Source organism: Callorhinchus milii, unplaced genomic scaffold, assembly GCF_018977255.1.
Source record: "Callorhinchus milii isolate IMCB2004 unplaced genomic scaffold, IMCB_Cmil_1.0 Scaffold29, whole genome shotgun sequence".
In the NCBI taxonomy this organism is placed as follows: domain Eukaryota; kingdom Metazoa; phylum Chordata; class Chondrichthyes; order Chimaeriformes; family Callorhinchidae; genus Callorhinchus; species Callorhinchus milii.
The window spans coordinates 1420082-1436915 of record NW_024704770.1 but is presented as its reverse complement, the minus strand read 5'-3'; the positions used below and the strand labels follow the sequence as shown (position 1 = coordinate 1436915).

Sequence of the window (16834 nt, the reverse complement as noted above, 5' to 3'; positions counted from 1 at the left end):
ACATTATTTGTATATTGTATCATAATTATTCCCGACTCAAGACACTTGAGAGTTACCTCGAAAGGGAAGGCAGAGACAGGAGGAGCGACCGCCTCATTGTTTAACTGCGTGCGTCAGCCTGGCTGATCCGGTCGCTCATCTCTATCGCCCCCGAGTCCTGTTGAGCAGTGGTTGGAGCCCTCGCCTCGCAAGCGAGAGGACCCGGGGTTCGATTCCCGGGCAGGGCGAGACCATCGGCAAGTTTCCTTACTCCGCACACGTTCCTCTGTTTACCCGGCAGTCCAGCAGGAACCCGGTTGTCGGTCGATTGGCGGATTGCTTTCCGGAGGGTAATAATCCCCTTAAAAAACGAATAATAATTTGGTCACTTAATCCACGCCTGTGTGTGGGACGCCTCCGTGCGCACAAACTACACAGTCGGTTTGCTTTACAGTGCAAATTGCGAATTGCTTTGATGGGGCGTCTCGACGACGTGATAAGGCGCTGTACCGGTAATAATAATAATAATAATAATATTCCTTATCACCTCGTTGAGACGTCTCAAAGCTCTTCAGAAGGATGAACCGTAAAATGGATTGCTCTGTATTCTGTGGGCGAAACCCTCGAAACAGCAAATAAAGGGATTATTATTGTTAATATTAATTATTATTATTATGATGATAGCCGTGATGCTACAGGCTAATATTAGGGAGAATTCTGGCAGGTCTGAGGGTGTCATCATTAACACTTACTCCCCAGCCGCTGTCACTGTATCAATGTCCAATTTGCCACCGTATATCTCTCAAAACCTTGTTTCATGCGGTGAGGATTGATTGAGCTGTCTGCTTAATCAGGTTCCAATGAGCATCATTCACTGTGTTTCCCCCCCCCACCCCCTACACCCACCCACACCCCATGCTGATGGATAATAATAATAATAATAATAATAATAATGGTAGTTAGAGCACTCGCCTCGCAAGCCAGAGGACCCGGGTTTGATTCCCGGGCAGGATGAAACCTTCGGCAAGTTTCCTCACTCCACGCACACACCAAGCGGTCAGTAGGTTGTCAGTTGATCGGAGGATCGCTATTCCTGGGGTAATAATCCCTGCGGGTAATCTGAACCCATTGCGTCTTTCACCCCCCGCCGGGATTTTTTTTTGTGGCCATCAGAAATCCCATCCCACGGAAAATCACAGCACCTTTCACGTGGAGAGGACGTCCCAGAATACGCAGTCGCTGCGCTTTGCTTATACCTTCGAGACGTCCTCCTGACACGAAAGGCGCTATACGAGTGTGATTTTGTTGTCGTCGTCGTCGTTGGCGGCGGTGGTTAGAGCACTCGCCTCGCAAGGGGGAGAGGACCTGGGTTCGAATCCTGGGCAGGACAGAACGTTGGGTAAGTTTCCTTACTCCGCACGCCTCTGTTTGCCCGGCGGTAAGTAGGAACCCGGTTGTTAGTCGATTGTCGGATCGCTTTCCCGGGGATAATAATCCCTTCAAAAAAAAATAATAATTTGGTCACTCAATCCACGCGTGTTTGTGAGCCGCTGCTTGTGTGCAATTGGCTGCCGTGTTTCGCCCACAAAATATACAGTGAATTCACTTTGCGGTGTATCCCGTGAAGCGCTTTGAGATGTCTACCTCTCTGACCTCCTCTCTCCTCAAAACAGCACCCGTTGCCTTCGTTCCTACGGGTCTGGCCTCCTCCTCGTCCCCCGAGTCCTCCGCTCCACCCTCGGCGGCCGTGCCTTCAGCCACTACGCCCCAAGGCTCTGGAAGTCCCTTCCTCGCTCCCTTCGCCTCACCCCCTCTCTTCTTATTTTCAGGTCTCCGCTGAAGACCTTTCTTTTCGATCGCGCCTTTGGACACCTTTTTCCCCCCCCCCCCAGCACTTCCCCCCCTGCCTCGGCCCCGGGGTGGAGGGCGCTATATAAATCCAAGTTGTTGTTGTATCAAATGCAAGGATTATTATTATTATTTATATTATTATTAATACTGTTCTCTTACTCGGCCTGGCCTTCAGGTCCCACGTCTCCAGTGGGTTGTCTGATGCGCTTGGGCGTAGTTGACGATCCCTCAAACAGTTAGTCCTTCCATTCAGTTTTGTGGCCAGGGTTTTATGATCCAACTTCAAATAAACTTCCTTGTTACTGTCCCTGGAGATCTACAAACCTGCCAGAAACCTCTGCAGTCGTTCAGTTTCTCTATGGAGAGCGGTTTCCCTTGTGAACGGTCTGCAGGGCGTCCACAAGGTCCTGTTACAATAATAATAATAATAATAATCCTTGCATTTGATCTTATCACGTCATTCAGACGTCTCAAAGCGCTTCACAGGATACACTGTAAAGCGGAGTGACTGTATATTTTTCTGGGCGAAACCCGGCAGCCGATTGCGCACAGCCAGCGGCGTCCCCACGAACGGTCCTGGGTTGAGCGACTGTATTATTACTTCATTATTTGTTGATGCGAAGGGATTATTGCCCTCCCCACCCCCCCAAGGTTTTCGGGCATCGGAGGTGATGGCATTCGGTCAACGTGACCGACCGTGAAACCCTTTGGACCCTCGGAGCTCAACTCGGAGGGGCGAGGGGTGGCTTTGCTCGGGCTGTTCCCTCGCTGTCCTTCAGGGTGTCTGCGTCCGTGGGAACGAGAGGACCTGTGGCCAAGTCGGGTGACGGTTCTTGGGAGCCGGGACAGAGGCCCCTCTGACACTGTGCAGCTGTGCAGCACATGTGGTCGAGGCACTTTGGCAAGTCTCTCCGCGCAGGATAATCACAAGCACATTGTCACGGAGCTGGGGCGTCCCAGCAGATAGCGATAAAGATTAGGTCCTTCAATCGTATCTGGGCTCGGCCGGCGAGAGAGACAGAGAGCGAGAGAGAGAGAGAGAGCGAGAGAGAGAGAGTGCTACACTCCCACAGCCTGATATTGAGAGGCCACAGCCGTGGAGTCTTGCGGTTACAGCGCTTAAAAGAGATCCACCAATCCACTCGCAACTCACTTACTCCGCACACCTCCGTTTGGCCATCGAGAGTAGGTAAATAAAGAAAGAAAACACGACCAAGTTAGTAAACTCGACCGGCCGCTGTTCGTGGGGACGTCGCTGTGCGCCATTGGCTGCCCGGTTCGGCCCACGAAATAATAATCGTACGAATAATCCCGGCGTTTGATGCAGCGCCTGATCACGTCTTCGAGACGACTCGAAAGCTCTTCGCAGGATTCGGCCGTAAAGCGAATGGACCGCGTATTTTGTGGGCGAAACGCGGCAGCCGATTGCGCACACCGGCGTTCCCCCACAAACAGCCGCGGAGTGAGCGACCAAATTAGTATTGTTTTTTTGAAGGGATTATCACCCCCGGAAAAGCGATCCACCGATCGACTAACAACCGGGTTCCTACCGACTGCTGGGAATGTTTCGTCCTGACCCAGGAATCCAACCCAGGTCCTCTCGCTTGCGAGGCGAGCGCTCTAACCCCCCTGAGCCACGATCGACTGCGTGAGCTCAGTGTCCCGACGTGGGGGGGAGGGGGTTTGAACCCACAGCCTTCTGCTCCGGGGGCGAGAGGGAGCGCGAGCGACCGAGAAAGGTGGATACAAGCAGCCTGGGGTACGTTTCCCGCACGCGAGGAAAGCGCTTCACCCTCCTCGTTCCGGAACTGTTAATAAAACTGTTAAAACCGCGGGCTTCGGAGGCTGGGGAGGAATCGTGCTTTCAAGGGGTTAATAAGCGCCTCGCCGTTTGCCGTCGGGCGGGGTGGGGGGGGTGGGGGGGGGGTTATTTTTGTTCTGTTGTGTCGTGTACGACGCCTGTTTCCCTTCCACACACAAAAGCCCTTCGGTGTGAAATGACGGCGGCTTTGCATAATGTACAATAATTTCTCCGCATTCTCTCCTCTGCCGGCGCAATTCAATTAGAGATTGTAATAAACTGGCGAACGCACAGTTTGCCTCCTAATCTCGTCTTTCTGGCCATTGTATTAAATTTGCAATAAACACTTTGGCGGCTCTGCGCCTGGCTCACAGGAAATGAGAAAGGGAATTAAAGGAAATTGTGTTTTGATGGAATCTGCCTTCCTGACACCTCGACTGGAATCTGCCAGAGATCAGTGTCAACGGCGAGGGACCAGAGAGAAAAGAGACTTCCTTGTCTTAACGCCTCTGTTCGTAATGATAATAATAATAATAATAATCATCATCATCCTCGCATTTGGCTCTAGCGCCTTATCACGTCTTCGAGGCGTCTCAAAGCGCTTCACAGGACACACCGCAGGGGTGAATTGACCGTATATTTTGTGAGCGAAACCCCCGGCGTCCCCCACAAACAACCGTGGATTGAAGTGACCGATTTATCACTGGCATTTCTTTTTTGGGAAGGACTTATTACCCTCCAAGAAAAAGCCACCCAGCCAGCCGACTAACAACCGGGGTTCCTTACTTACCGGTGGGCGAACAGAGGCGTGTGTTTGGAGTAAGGAAACTCGCCCGATGTTTCGCCCGGCCCGGGAATCCAACCCGGGTCCTCTCGCTTGCGAGGCGAGTGCTCTGACCACTCGGCGTATGTCCCGAACTGGCTACGTACTGTATCCCATCATTCTTATTTCCTAAAAGAAAACTATCTAATCTGCGCGTTTTGGGTGCGTCTGGGGATCAGTATTCCCGTAAAGCTCGAGATAAAAGTAATCAGGCTGACATTCTTTGGACGAGTGCGGTTGCGGACCAGTTGAAACAGCCTGTGATGCTCTACACTGTCCACCTCTGTTCTCCTTTACAATCTTAATAAGAACAGAGCAGTCAATTCAGCGAAAGGAGGGAACTTGTATTTTGAGAGCGCGTCACCTCGCCCCGAAAGAGCTGCCGGCGGGGACCCCGGTGTGGGCAATCGGTTTCCGCTCGCAAAACGTACAGTCGCTCCGCTTTGCGGTGTCTCCTGCGAAGCGCTTCGCGACGCCTCGAACGACGTGCTGAGGCCCTCTTGTCAAACGCTAGGATTATTATGGCTGTTAGTGAGATTAAAGCCACGGCTCCGAGCGTGTCGCTATGTCGATGCAAGTTGTTGTCGTCGTCGTCGCCGTCCTCTTGTCCAACGATCACCGAAATAAAACGGGTGGCTTACTTTCGTGGGACGTCGCTGATAAGGCGCTGTATCAAATGCGAAGGTTATTATTATTATCGCGATGATGAATCCCCGTTGTGTATCCTCGTTGAAGAGTCACCTGTTGAACAATGTCGGGGTTGACCATGTGTGTTTGTTTAGTGATTTCTGCTGAGAATCGGAGGGTGTGTGTGTGTGTGTGTGTGCGCGCGCGGGGGGGGGGGGGTTGGGGGTTGGTTTGGGGTGGGGGGGGTGGTGTGTGTGTGTGGGTGGGGGAGATGGCTGTGGTTGAGATTGATATTCTGAATTAATGATCCAATGGCTCAGGAACAAAGAATGTCATCCTGACTATTTTTATCTCGAGTTTTACAGGAATACTGATCCTCGGACAAAAAAAAAAAAAAAATCCTTCTTGGCAGTTGTTTATCAGGACTGGAGACAAACTCGTGGCCAGTGAAGGGATGAATTACAGATGTGGAGGGGCTCCGAGACTATGGGTTCCTCCAGCAGAGAAACACTAATCTGTCCGGATTCACCTCTGGACCCATGTGTCCTGCCGTTACCCGCCAATTCCTCTTTGTACACGTGTGGAGTCCTGTAGCTCAGCGGTTAGAGGAGAGAGAGAGAGAGAGAGAGAGAGGGCCTGGGTTCGATTCCCGGGTGGGTCAGCGCCTTGGGACGTCCTCCCGACGTGAAAGGCGCTCTCTAAATGGAATCCTGTTGTTGTTGTTGTTGTTGTCAGGGCAAAATGTTCGGCAAGTTTCCTTACTTACTCCACACCTACACCCACACACAACATACACGCGCACACACACACACGCACGCACAGCACACACACACACACACACACACACCACGCGCCTCTGCTTACCCGGCAGTAAGCAGGAACCCGGTTGTTAGTCGATCGGAGGATCGTTTTTCCGGGGAGTAACGATCCCTTCGAAATCCAGTGGGACACTCGATCAATCCACGGCCGTTTGTGGGGAACGCCGCCGGGCGCAACTGTTTCGCCCACAAAATACACAGTCACCGCTCTTTGCAGTGCATCCCGTGAAGCGCTTGGAGGCGGTTCAACCACACGAGGATTGTTATTATTATTTTATGTGGCTTTACAACAACAACAACAACAACAACAACAACACAGCCGAGGATTTAGCTGTGTTAGACTCCGGCAGTTACTCTCTCCCCCCCCCACACCCCCCCCCCTCCCCCCAACCCCACAAGCCTTGGCTCTTGCCAACCTATGCCTAATACTCTCCGGAATTAGGTAAGGTGATCAGGATGACTCCCTCCAGGGAGAGAGAGAGAGAGAGAGAGAGAGAGAGTGTGTGCGTTCCATTCCGACCGCCTATCCCTGGGATTGCCAGGCGCGGGTGGGACGTGGGGAGATCTCGGTCGGGTTTGGAGACCCTTAAGCGACGGGGATGGGGTTGCGTGGTGTGTGGGGGGGTCAGACGCCCCCCCCCCACCGCCCCCCCAAAAAAAATAAAACGTTGCTGGGATTGTTACTGCGTTGCGGTGTTACCCCCAACACTCGGGATCCCAGTGAGAATTTAATAACAGCACAACGCCGAAATTTAATAAGAGGCATCATGAGATTAAGCCGTGTTCGCCCGGTGCCATGGCAACCGCTTTAATATCTGCCAGCCGGGCGGAATTAACCCCTCGGGTGCTGGAGGCTGCTCGCCGGCGAATGAAACGGAAACCCCTTTTGGCTCCGGTGAAAGCCGGGAGCTTAGTAACGCCTTAAGAACGCCTCGCGGGCGCCGGAGCCAAGTGCCACGGCCGCAGCTGTGGGCAGCCACAGCCCCGTGTCGGAGCCTCTCCGCCGAAAGGATAATATTAATCCTCGCGTGCGATGCAGCGCCCGATCGGGTCATCGAGGCGTCTCGAAGCGCTTCACGGGGTACAGCTGTCAAAGCGAATTGACTGTATGTTTTGCGGGCGAACCGCGGCAGCCAATTGCGCACAGCAGCGTCCCCACAAACAGCCGTGGGTCGAGGGACCGAGCGATTAGTGTTTCATCGATTTATTTTTCCCGTAAACCTCAGAAAAAAATTCCTGTCACTGTCTACGAGGCCACAGTCTGATATTTTATATTGATTATCGAGGTAGAGGGAGCTTTACTGTGTCTCCAACCGGTGCTGACACTGACCTGGGAGTGCGGACGGACGCACAGTGTAGAGGAGCTTTACTGTGTCTCTAACCCTGACCTGGGAGTGTGGACGGACGCACAGTGTAGAGGGACCTTTACTGTGTCTCTAACCCTGACCTGGGAGTGTGGACGGACGCACAGTGTAGAGGAGCTTTACTGTGTCTCTAACCCTGACCTGGGAGTGTGGACGGACGCACAGTGTAGAGGGACCTTTACTGTGTCTCTAACCCTGACCTGGGAGTGTGGACGGACGCACAGTGTAGAGGAGCTTTACTGTGTCTCTAACCTTGACCTGGGAGTGTGGACGCACAGTGTAGAGGAGCTTTACAGTATCTCTAACCCTGACCTGGGAGTGTGGACGGACGCACAGTGTAGAGGAGCTTTACTGTGTCTCTAACCCTGACCTGGGAGTGTGGACGCACAGTGTAGACGGAGCTTTACTGTGTCTCTAACCCTGACCTGGGAGTGTGGACACAGTGTAGAGAGCTTTACAGTATCTCTAACCCTGACCTGGGAGTGTGGACGCACAGTGGAGAGGAGCTTTACTGTGTCTCTAACCCTGACCTGGGAGTGTGGACGGACGCACAGTGTTGAGGGAGCTTTACTGTGTCTGTAACCCTGACCTGGGAGTGTGGACGGGCGCACAGTGTAGAGGAGCTTTACTGTGTCTCTAACCCTGTGTCTCTTGCGAGGCGAATGCTCTGACCACTGAGCTACGGGACTTGTTGTGTGCCTTTGGCCTGTGAAGCGCAGCTGTCTCTTGGTGATGGGTTGGGTGTGTGGGGAGTGGGACATTGGGACAGCTCAGCTCTGGGCTGCCACGGACTCAATTTATTAACGAAACCGCATTCTTTTCTCCCTCTTCGAAAATCCTTGCAGTTATTTCTGTTCTTTATTAATTCGGATGAACTTGACTTGGAGCAAACGGATATTGAGAGGCTCACAGCATTCCCCGCGTCAGGCTGAGTCTCCGGCTCCGATCGGGAAGCACAAAATACAGCGTGACATTGACCCGGCGCCTCTCACGTCGGGAGGACGTCCCGAGGCTGGACAGCCAGGGATTCGGACCCGAGCTGGGGGTGGGGATCAGGAGGGAGGGTGGAGGGCAGGGAAGGTGGGGGGTGTAGGAGGGCGACCGAAGGCGCAGTCGAAGAGGAGACGGGCCTTGAAGGAGACCAAGCGTGGGAGGGAGAGATGGGGTAGTCCGAGCGGGTGGGGGGGGGGGGTGTGGAGCAGACCGGAGTCCGCTGAGCGGAGGGAAGGGACAGGTTTTCCTGGGAATAATGGGTTTCGGACACTGCAGGACTCGGTCTTGGCACAAAGGTAACGCCTGGTAACAATTTTGGCTGTAATACAACAATAAGTTTTGCCTTTGATATAACGCCTTTCACATCAGCAGAAGGTCCCGCAGGATGCACCGGCAGTGTAGTGACTGTGTTTGGTCGGCTCCGAACGCGACAGACGCTTTTGCACGCGGCAATGTCCAACTAACCAGCGGTGGAGCGAGTGGGCGATTTTCTTTTCTCGGCCAGGACACCGGGAGAAAGTCCCTCCTTTGTTTTTTTCAAGTCGTGCCATGGGATCTTTAACATAAAGTAATAAAAATAATGATCCTTACGTTGTTTGTACTTCGGGGGAAGGAGAGAGCACTGCGGATAATCCACAGCTGGAATATCAGGTGCAGTGTTTTTGGGTGTCTGACACGTGCGGAAACACATCGATGTGCTTAAGAGTCTCCAAACCCAACTAAAAGTTCCACACGTCCGATATATAATAATAATAATCCTTGCATTTTTGATACGGCGCCCTACTGCGTCTTCGAGACGTCTCAAAGCGCTTCACAGGATGATAGTAACAGTAATAATCCTTGCTTTATTTGGTACAGCGCCGTATCATATCTTCCCTACGTCTCAAAGGACTTCACTGTAAAGTGTGGTGGCTGTATTTTGTGGGCAAAACACGGCAGCGTCCCGCAAACAGTCGTGGATTGAGCCACCGAGTTTTTTTTGAGGGATTATTATGCCCAGAAAAGCGATCCGCCCATCGACTAACTTACTGTCCTACTTACTGTCAGGTAAACAGAGGCGGGTGCGCGTGTGGGGAGTAAGGAAACTTGCCCAACGCTTTGCTCTGCTCTAACCACTGAGGCGACAGGACCAAGCTCCCAGTCTGTAGCCCTGTTCGGATGGACGTTAAAGGTCCCGTATTCCCGACCCGTGGAATTGTCGGCCTCAGGCCCACAAAGGTCGGTTCCCCTGAACGCACAGAGGTTCCCGAGTTGACTGTGGACGTGTTTTTGTTCTGTCGGTTCGGTGACTCGCACCGATTCGCGTCGGCCGATGACGGTCGCATCCCCGAGTCTTCCACGGTTAATTATCTGCGGCTGAGGCTGTCCGGCTGAAGGAGCATCATCATCATCATCTCTGTGACAAATGTCTGGCGAGTTGTCACGATGTGTAAATCCTTCTGTCGGTCTTCGTCACGCCCACAGCTCTCATGCCCGGTCTCTTCGGGGAAAGCCTTTGCCAAACCCAATCCCATCAACGCCCGCCCTTGCAAATATTCCGGTGCTTGAAAGTATCACGAGAGAGTTTCGATACAGAAATCCTTCCTGGTTTCCCTCCTTCGCTGACCCCTACACCCCTACGTCCTGTAGGTCTGAGGACCCGGGTTCGATTCCCGGGTCGGGGCGAAAGCTTAGGCACGTTTCCTTACTCCACACGCTTCTGTTTACCCAGTAAGTAGGAACCCGCTTGTTAAGACGGTTGGGTTTAATCGCTTTCCGGGGGGTAATAATCCCTCCAAAAAATTACGATGATGTGGTCACTCAATCCCCGACTGTGTCTGTGGACGCTGCCGTGCGCAATTGTCTGCCGTGTTTCGCCCACAAATTACGGTTAATTCACATTACAGTGTATCCCGCGAAGCGCTTTGAGACGTCTCGAAGACGTGATAAGGCGCTGCATCAAATGCAAGGATTATTATTATTATTATTATTATTATTATTGTTATTATATGAGACCAGTCTTAGTTGAATGATGACTAGCCTTGTAGCGACTGGAAAACGCACAGCTCTCTCTGGTGAAGAATTCTCGAGACGTGGAACTATTTTATGGGAAGGCGACGGTTTCAGTAAAGTAATGGTCTTTACAGTTGCTGTGGGTTTTCCGGTCAGGAAAACTACAGCAACTGTAACGACCGTTGGCTTACGGAGGACCAGGAGGACATCCGTGTTGTCTGCGTGCTGTCTGCGTGCTGTCTGCGTGCTGTCTGCGTGTTGCATGCCTAATCCCTCGCTGTTCGGTCGCACCTCCCGATGTGGAAAAAATCCGACCAGACCCCAGAAGTAACGGAGGGAGAGGGGGGCGGGCGGGCGGGCGGGCGGGCGGGGGGGGGGGGAAAGACGGACAGACGGACGGACGTGCGGTCGGCTTCGTTGCGCGAGAGGACCGACTGTGCCGTCGCCCGGGCAACGCAAACCTAGTTACCCAAACTTAAACACATTCCGGAGATATTAAAAAGTCCTCTTTAGGAATTCTGGCCGCGCGCGTCGGGAGAATTTTAATTTTGCTTAATGCGAGCTGACATGATTTTTATGAGTTTGGGGCTGATGTTTCCTTCCATTAGTCTAATCAGAGTGGCGGTGGGGAGTGGGGAGTGGGGGGGGAGGGGGGGGAGGGGGGAGGGAGGGAGGGGGGTGTTGGGGGGGTTGGGGGTGTGGGGGTGTGTGATGGCAGAAGCTCCGGTAATCCGTTGCAATCTTCCCGGGGAGTCCCTGTAGCTCAGCGGTGGGAGCGCTCGTCTCTCGCACTCCGCAGGGCCCCGGGGGTTCGATTCCCGGCTGTCTCCGAGCCGAGCCTCAGGCAACGTTCCTTACTCGCTCACACTCACACGCACACTCACTCACACTCACACGCACACTCACACGCACACTCACACGCGCACTCACACACTCACTCACACACACTCGCGCGCACGCACACTCGCACACACACACTCACGCACTCACTCACACACACTCGCGCACGCTCGCACACACACTCTCACACACACTCACACACATACACACACACACTCAACTCACACACACACTCACACACACACTCACACACACACACACTCCTGTGAAGCGCTTTGAGACGTCTCGAAGACGTGATACGGCGCTGTGTCGAATGCAACGATTATGATTATTATTATACATAATCCACTTCGCAGGATTTACTGTAAAGTGTAGTGACTGTGCTTTGCAGGTGAACTCTCGCCCTCTTTCTCTCTCTCTCTCTCTCTCTCTCTGCCTGTTTTCGGAGTCGTCGCTGGGTGCAAGTTGGCGGCCGCGTTCGCCCGCAGAGCACACAGTCACTACACTTGGCAGCGAAATCCCGCGCAGCGCTTTGAGATGCCTCGAAGCCGTGACTTGCGTTTGGCGTCCGGTACGGCGCCATTTCGCGAGAGGGTGTCTTGAACCGCTTCGCGGGAGACACTGACGAGGTCGTAGATTTGAATGCAATAATTATTATCTGTTGTATATCGTTGTCTCCCCACGTGACCTCCTCTGACTTCCTCTCTCTCCCCTCACAAAGGTCCCCGTTGCCTCCGTTCCTCCGGCTCTGGCCTCCTCCTCGTCCCCCGAGTCCTCCGCTCCACCCTCGGCGGCCGAGGCTCTGGAAGTCCCTTCCTCGCTCCCTTCGCCTCACCCCCTCCCATCCCATTCTCAGGTCTCTGCTGAAGACCTTCCTCTCCGACCGCACCTTTGGTCACGTCCCCCCCTCCCCGGCTCGGCCCAGGGAATCCCTCACTGTAAAGCCCTCTGAGACGCCGTCCGGGGCGAAGGGCGCTATATAAATCCAAGTTGTCGTCGTCGTTGGGTGTGTTATTGGTGTGAATCCAATTCATCGATGCCCTGTAATGCTCGGAACCTCCCCCCAGTGTCTTGTCCCGGTCTAATCAGTCCAGAGAGCTCACCCGCGAAGGTCACGGAGGGAAGGACGTACATTTTTGCGGCGTTTTGTGGCATTAAAAAGCACCTCAGGGCACGTGGCAGTAAAGAGTAGTAACTGTTTTCGTAAGCAAAGAGCCCTTTTGCTCTTCGGAGCCTGAGAGCGCGGGGTTCGAGCCCTCGCCTCGCAACGGAGAGGACCCGGGTTCGGGTCCCGGGTCGGGGCGAAACCTTAGGCAAGTTTCCTTACTCCACACCCACACACACACACACACCCACACACTAGTTAGTCGACTAATCGATTGTTAATTGATTGGTGGTGGATCACTTTCTGGAGGTAATAATCCCTCCCCAAAATAAATAAAGAAGAAGAGTAATAATAATCATTAAATGAAGAAAGAAAGTTCCGCGACTGCCTGCGCGGGCGCTGCCGGGCGCAATCGAGCTGCCGTGTTTCCCCCCCCCCCCCCAAGAAAATGCAGCAGTCACAACACTTCACAATAATAATAATAATAATAATAATAATAATAATAATAGTAATCGTTGCATTTGATATAGCGCTTTTCACGTCTTCTCGACCTCTCAAAGCGCTTTCACAGAATAGACCGTAAAGTGAATGGACCGTATACTTGTGGGCGAAACGCGGCGGCCGGTGGCGCGGCGGCGGCGTCCCCGCGAACAGCCGCGGGTTGAAAATGACCCGATTTATTATTGTGTTCGGTTGACTGGAAGTGATTATTATGAGGCGGGCGGAGTCCGGAAACTCGCCCAAGGTCTCGCCCGGCCCTGGAATTGAACCCGTGAAGCGCTTTGAGACGTGACCAGGCGCCGTAACGAAGGCGAGGATTCTGATCGGGGTTCTGGGTGGCGAAACGAGAGCGGAGTGTGCGCGAGACCTGTTTCCAATCCCCCTTTATGAAGCCCGTCAGTTGCTCGGCTTAAAGAGCTGCTAATTAATCCCCGCGTTATTGCTTTCTCCTCGACGAGCGTCTGGAATGCTAATGAAACGACCGGAGGCCGTGCCCCACATCTGTCGATCTCACCCGCCGCTAACCGGCTCTTTATTTTATCCCGTGTCGCCTCAGAGCTTCGTCGGGGCCCCTCCGGGAAACCGTCAGGGTTTCCGCTCTAAACCCGTTCGCCCAACGCAGCGCGAACCGCGTCCCTCCGAGGCAGAGGATTTAGTTTGGCGCATTGTTATCGGGGCAATTGTTTGATTATGTGTCCTCGTAAAGCTGCCCCTCTCCGCACACACACACACACACGCACACACACACACACGCACACACACACACACACGCCCACCCCGCCACCGGCCAGCCACAGCACGGGTTAGCAGAGACTTTACCGGCCGTGCGTGACCGAACACACGGTCACTCCACTTTACAGTGCATCCCGCGGAGCGCTTTGAGACGTCTCGATGACGCGATGAGGCGCTGGTCTAATAATAATAATAATAATCCTTGCATTTTGATATAGCGCTTTTCACGTCGGGCGGACGTCCCAAAGCGCTTCACAGAACACACTGTAAAGTGAATTGACTGTATATTTGTGGGCGAACGCGGCAGCCAATTGCGCACAGCAATGTCCCACAAACAGTCGTGGATTGAAAATGACCAATTTATTATTATTTTTGGTTTTGAAGGGACTATTATTAGGCTCTGTGTGGAGTAAGGAAACTTGCCCGAGGTTTGGCCCTCTGCCTGGATTGAGCTCAGGTCCACTGAGCTACAGGACGAATGCCCATCTGAATGCGAGGGTTGTAATTTTTTTTAATAAAAAATATTATTATTGGGGATTTGAAGCTCCCTTCACGCTGTCGGTCCGTGCTCCCAGATCAGATCAGATCAGACGCTGCAGTGCCTGCTGTGTACATAAACCACATCTGCCGATCTGTTTCAACAAGATTTTTGGTGACATTTTGAGTGTCGTTCCCACGTAACTCCTGTGTTGTTCCGCATTGTGGCTGTGTCTCAGTGGTTAGAGCGCTTGGGTTCATCTGGCAAGTTTCCTTACTCCACGGCAGCAAACAGAGCTCACGATCTCTCAAAAGAATAAGGAAAAGAAATATATAAAGATAATAATAATTTGGTCGCTCGATCCCTGATTTGTTTGCGGGGACGTTCCTGTGCGCAATTGGCTGCCGCGTTTCGCCCGCAAAACGTACAGTCGCTGGACTTCACAGTGTATTCTGTGAAGCGCTTTGAGACGTCTCTGAAGACGTGATAAGGCGCTGTGTCAAATGCAAGGATTATTATTACTATTATTATTATTATTATTACTATTGCTCTGAGACCCGGGACAAGCTCAGTGGGCGGATGATTCTATTCCTCTCACGTCGCTCCCCGTGTTATATAATGATAATAAATCCGCGCTATGGATACAGCGCCTTATCCCGTCGTCGAGACGTCTCGACGTGATTCCCGGAACAGACCGCAAAGTAAATTGACCGACTGTATACTTTTGTGGTCGAAACCCGGCATCCAAATGCACTCCGCAGCGCCCCGTGGATTGAGTGACCGCATTATTATTATTTTTGGGTTTTATTTATTCATTTCGAAGGGAGTATTACCCCCGGAAAGCGATCCCTCCCCCCACCCCCCCCCCCCCCCTCCCCATCAACTAACAACCGGGTTCCTATTTACTGCTGGGTAAACAGAGGCGTGCGTGTGCGTGTGCGTGTGCGTGTGCGCGTGTGTGTGGAGTAAGGAAACTTAACCCAAGGTTTCGCCACCTAAAAATTTCATGTCATTTACGTGTTGCTCCCGTGTTCTTTACACGTTTGCTCCCGTGTTGCTTACACGTTTGCTCCCGTGTTGCTTACACGCTTGCTCCCGTGTTATTCACACGTTTGCGCCCGTGTTGTTTACACGTTTGCCCCCGTGTTGTTTACACGCTTGCTCCCGTGTTATTCACATGCTTGCTCCCGTGTTATTCACACGTTTGCTCCCGTGTTGCTTACACGCTTGCTCCCGTGTTATTCACGCGTTTGCTCCCGTGCGGTGCACGTGTTCCTCTGCACTACTCCCGTGTGGTTTCCCCCATGTCTTTCCAGGCTCTTCACCACCAAGTGCAGCGGCTGCCTGAAGGCCGTGGCCCCCTCGGAGTTTATCATGCGTGTGCTGGGCAACGTGTATCACGTCAGCTGCTTCTGCTGCTGTGAGTGCGATCGGCGCCTGCAGCGAGGGGACGAGTTCGTGCTGAAGGAAGGGCAGCTCCTGTGTCGCAGCGACTACGAGAAGGAGCGAGAGATGCTGAGTGCCATCAGCCCAGCGCCCACCGAGTCAGGTAACCCTCGCCTCGCCTCGCCTCGCCCCGCCTCGCCTCGCCTCGGGGTATTGAGCGACACGGGGCAAGGGACGGTAATTGGGAGTTGAGGTACAGATCAGCTCTTGCAGAACGGCGGAACGGGCTCGAGGGGCTGAATGGCCTCCTCCCGTTTCCTATGTATCTATGATCCAGGTTCGAGTCCCCCCCCCGGGCGGGTCGGGATTGGGATTGGGAGTGTGGTTGGGATTGGTTGGGATTGGGAGTGTGGAGGGCGGGGAGGGTGGGGGTTAGGAGGGTGAACGAAGGCTCCGTCGAAGAAGAGGGTCTTGACTCGAGCCGTGAAGGAGGCGAGGGAGGGGAGCAGAGGCGGAAGGTTTGAGAGGCAGAGCTTTCCAGAGCTTCGGGGGGTGGGGGCGTGGGGGGTGGGGGGGGTGGGGGGGGGCGGCGTAGTGGCTGAAAGCTACTAATAGCGCTTGCGTTCCACACAGAGCCTTATCAGGTTGTAGCGCCGTCTCGAAGCGCTTCGCCGGACACGCTAAAGCGAATTGACTGTCGGTATTTCGCGGGCGCAACGCGCAACAGCCACGTCCCGCAAACACTCGTGGTTCAAGCGCTCCCGAGACACGACCCCACACGAAGGACGTCACGTAGACACAAGCTGTTGTTGTGATTGTTACTGGATCAAATGACCAAATTATTATTATTCTTTATTTACATTTAATATAATTCCCACGCGACCCGCCCCCCGGGGAATCGAACCCGGGCCGTCTCGCTTGCGAGGGCTCTCGAACCTCTACGCTACAGGATGTCACCGTGTGCAAATTGTTCCTTATTCTCGGCCCCTCTCTCTCTCTCCCTCTCTCTCCCTCTCTCTCTCTGTGCGCGTATTTCGCCTGTAGTGAAGAGTGAGGATGAGGATGTGTGTCCTGGGCAGCTCCAGTGTAAGAGCGGTGACGAAGGTAAAGATCACAAGAGGTCCAAGCGGCCACGCACCATACTGACCACCCAGCAGAGGAGGGCCTTCAAAGCCTCGTTCGAGGTCTCGTCCAAACCGTGCAGGAAGGTAGGAGTGCGAGAGAGTGAGAGAGAGAGAGAGTGAGAGTGAGTGAGTGAGAGTGAGTGAGTGAGCGAGTGAATGAGTGAGCGAGTGAGCGAGTGAGTGAGTGAATGAACGAGCAAGAGAGTGGCTAGGTGGATGGGTGAGTGAGTGAGTGAGTAAGTGAGCGAGTGAGCGGGTGAGTGAGCGAGTGGGTGAGCGAGTGAGTGGGTGAGCGAGTGAGTGAGTGAGCGAGTGGGTGAGCGATTGAGTGAGTGGGTGAGCGAGTGAGTGAGTGAGTGAGTGAGCGAGTGGGTGAGCGAGTGAGTGAGTGGGTGAGTGAGTGAGTGGGTGAGTGAGTGA

At 53.4% G+C, this 16834-nt stretch overlaps 1 protein-coding gene across 1 annotated transcript in view; it reads left to right on the top strand.

Moving 5' to 3' along the window:
• Positions 1–16834, top strand: part of lmx1al (LIM homeobox transcription factor 1, alpha-like) — a 37217-nt gene that overhangs the window by 15647 nt on the left and 4736 nt on the right. The window contains exons 4-5 of the mRNA XM_042344702.1: positions 15221–15453; positions 16335–16498. Of these exons, the coding sequence (XP_042200636.1) occupies positions 15221–15453; positions 16335–16498 (397 nt within the window). The remainder of the gene's footprint in view (positions 1–15220; positions 15454–16334; positions 16499–16834) is intronic.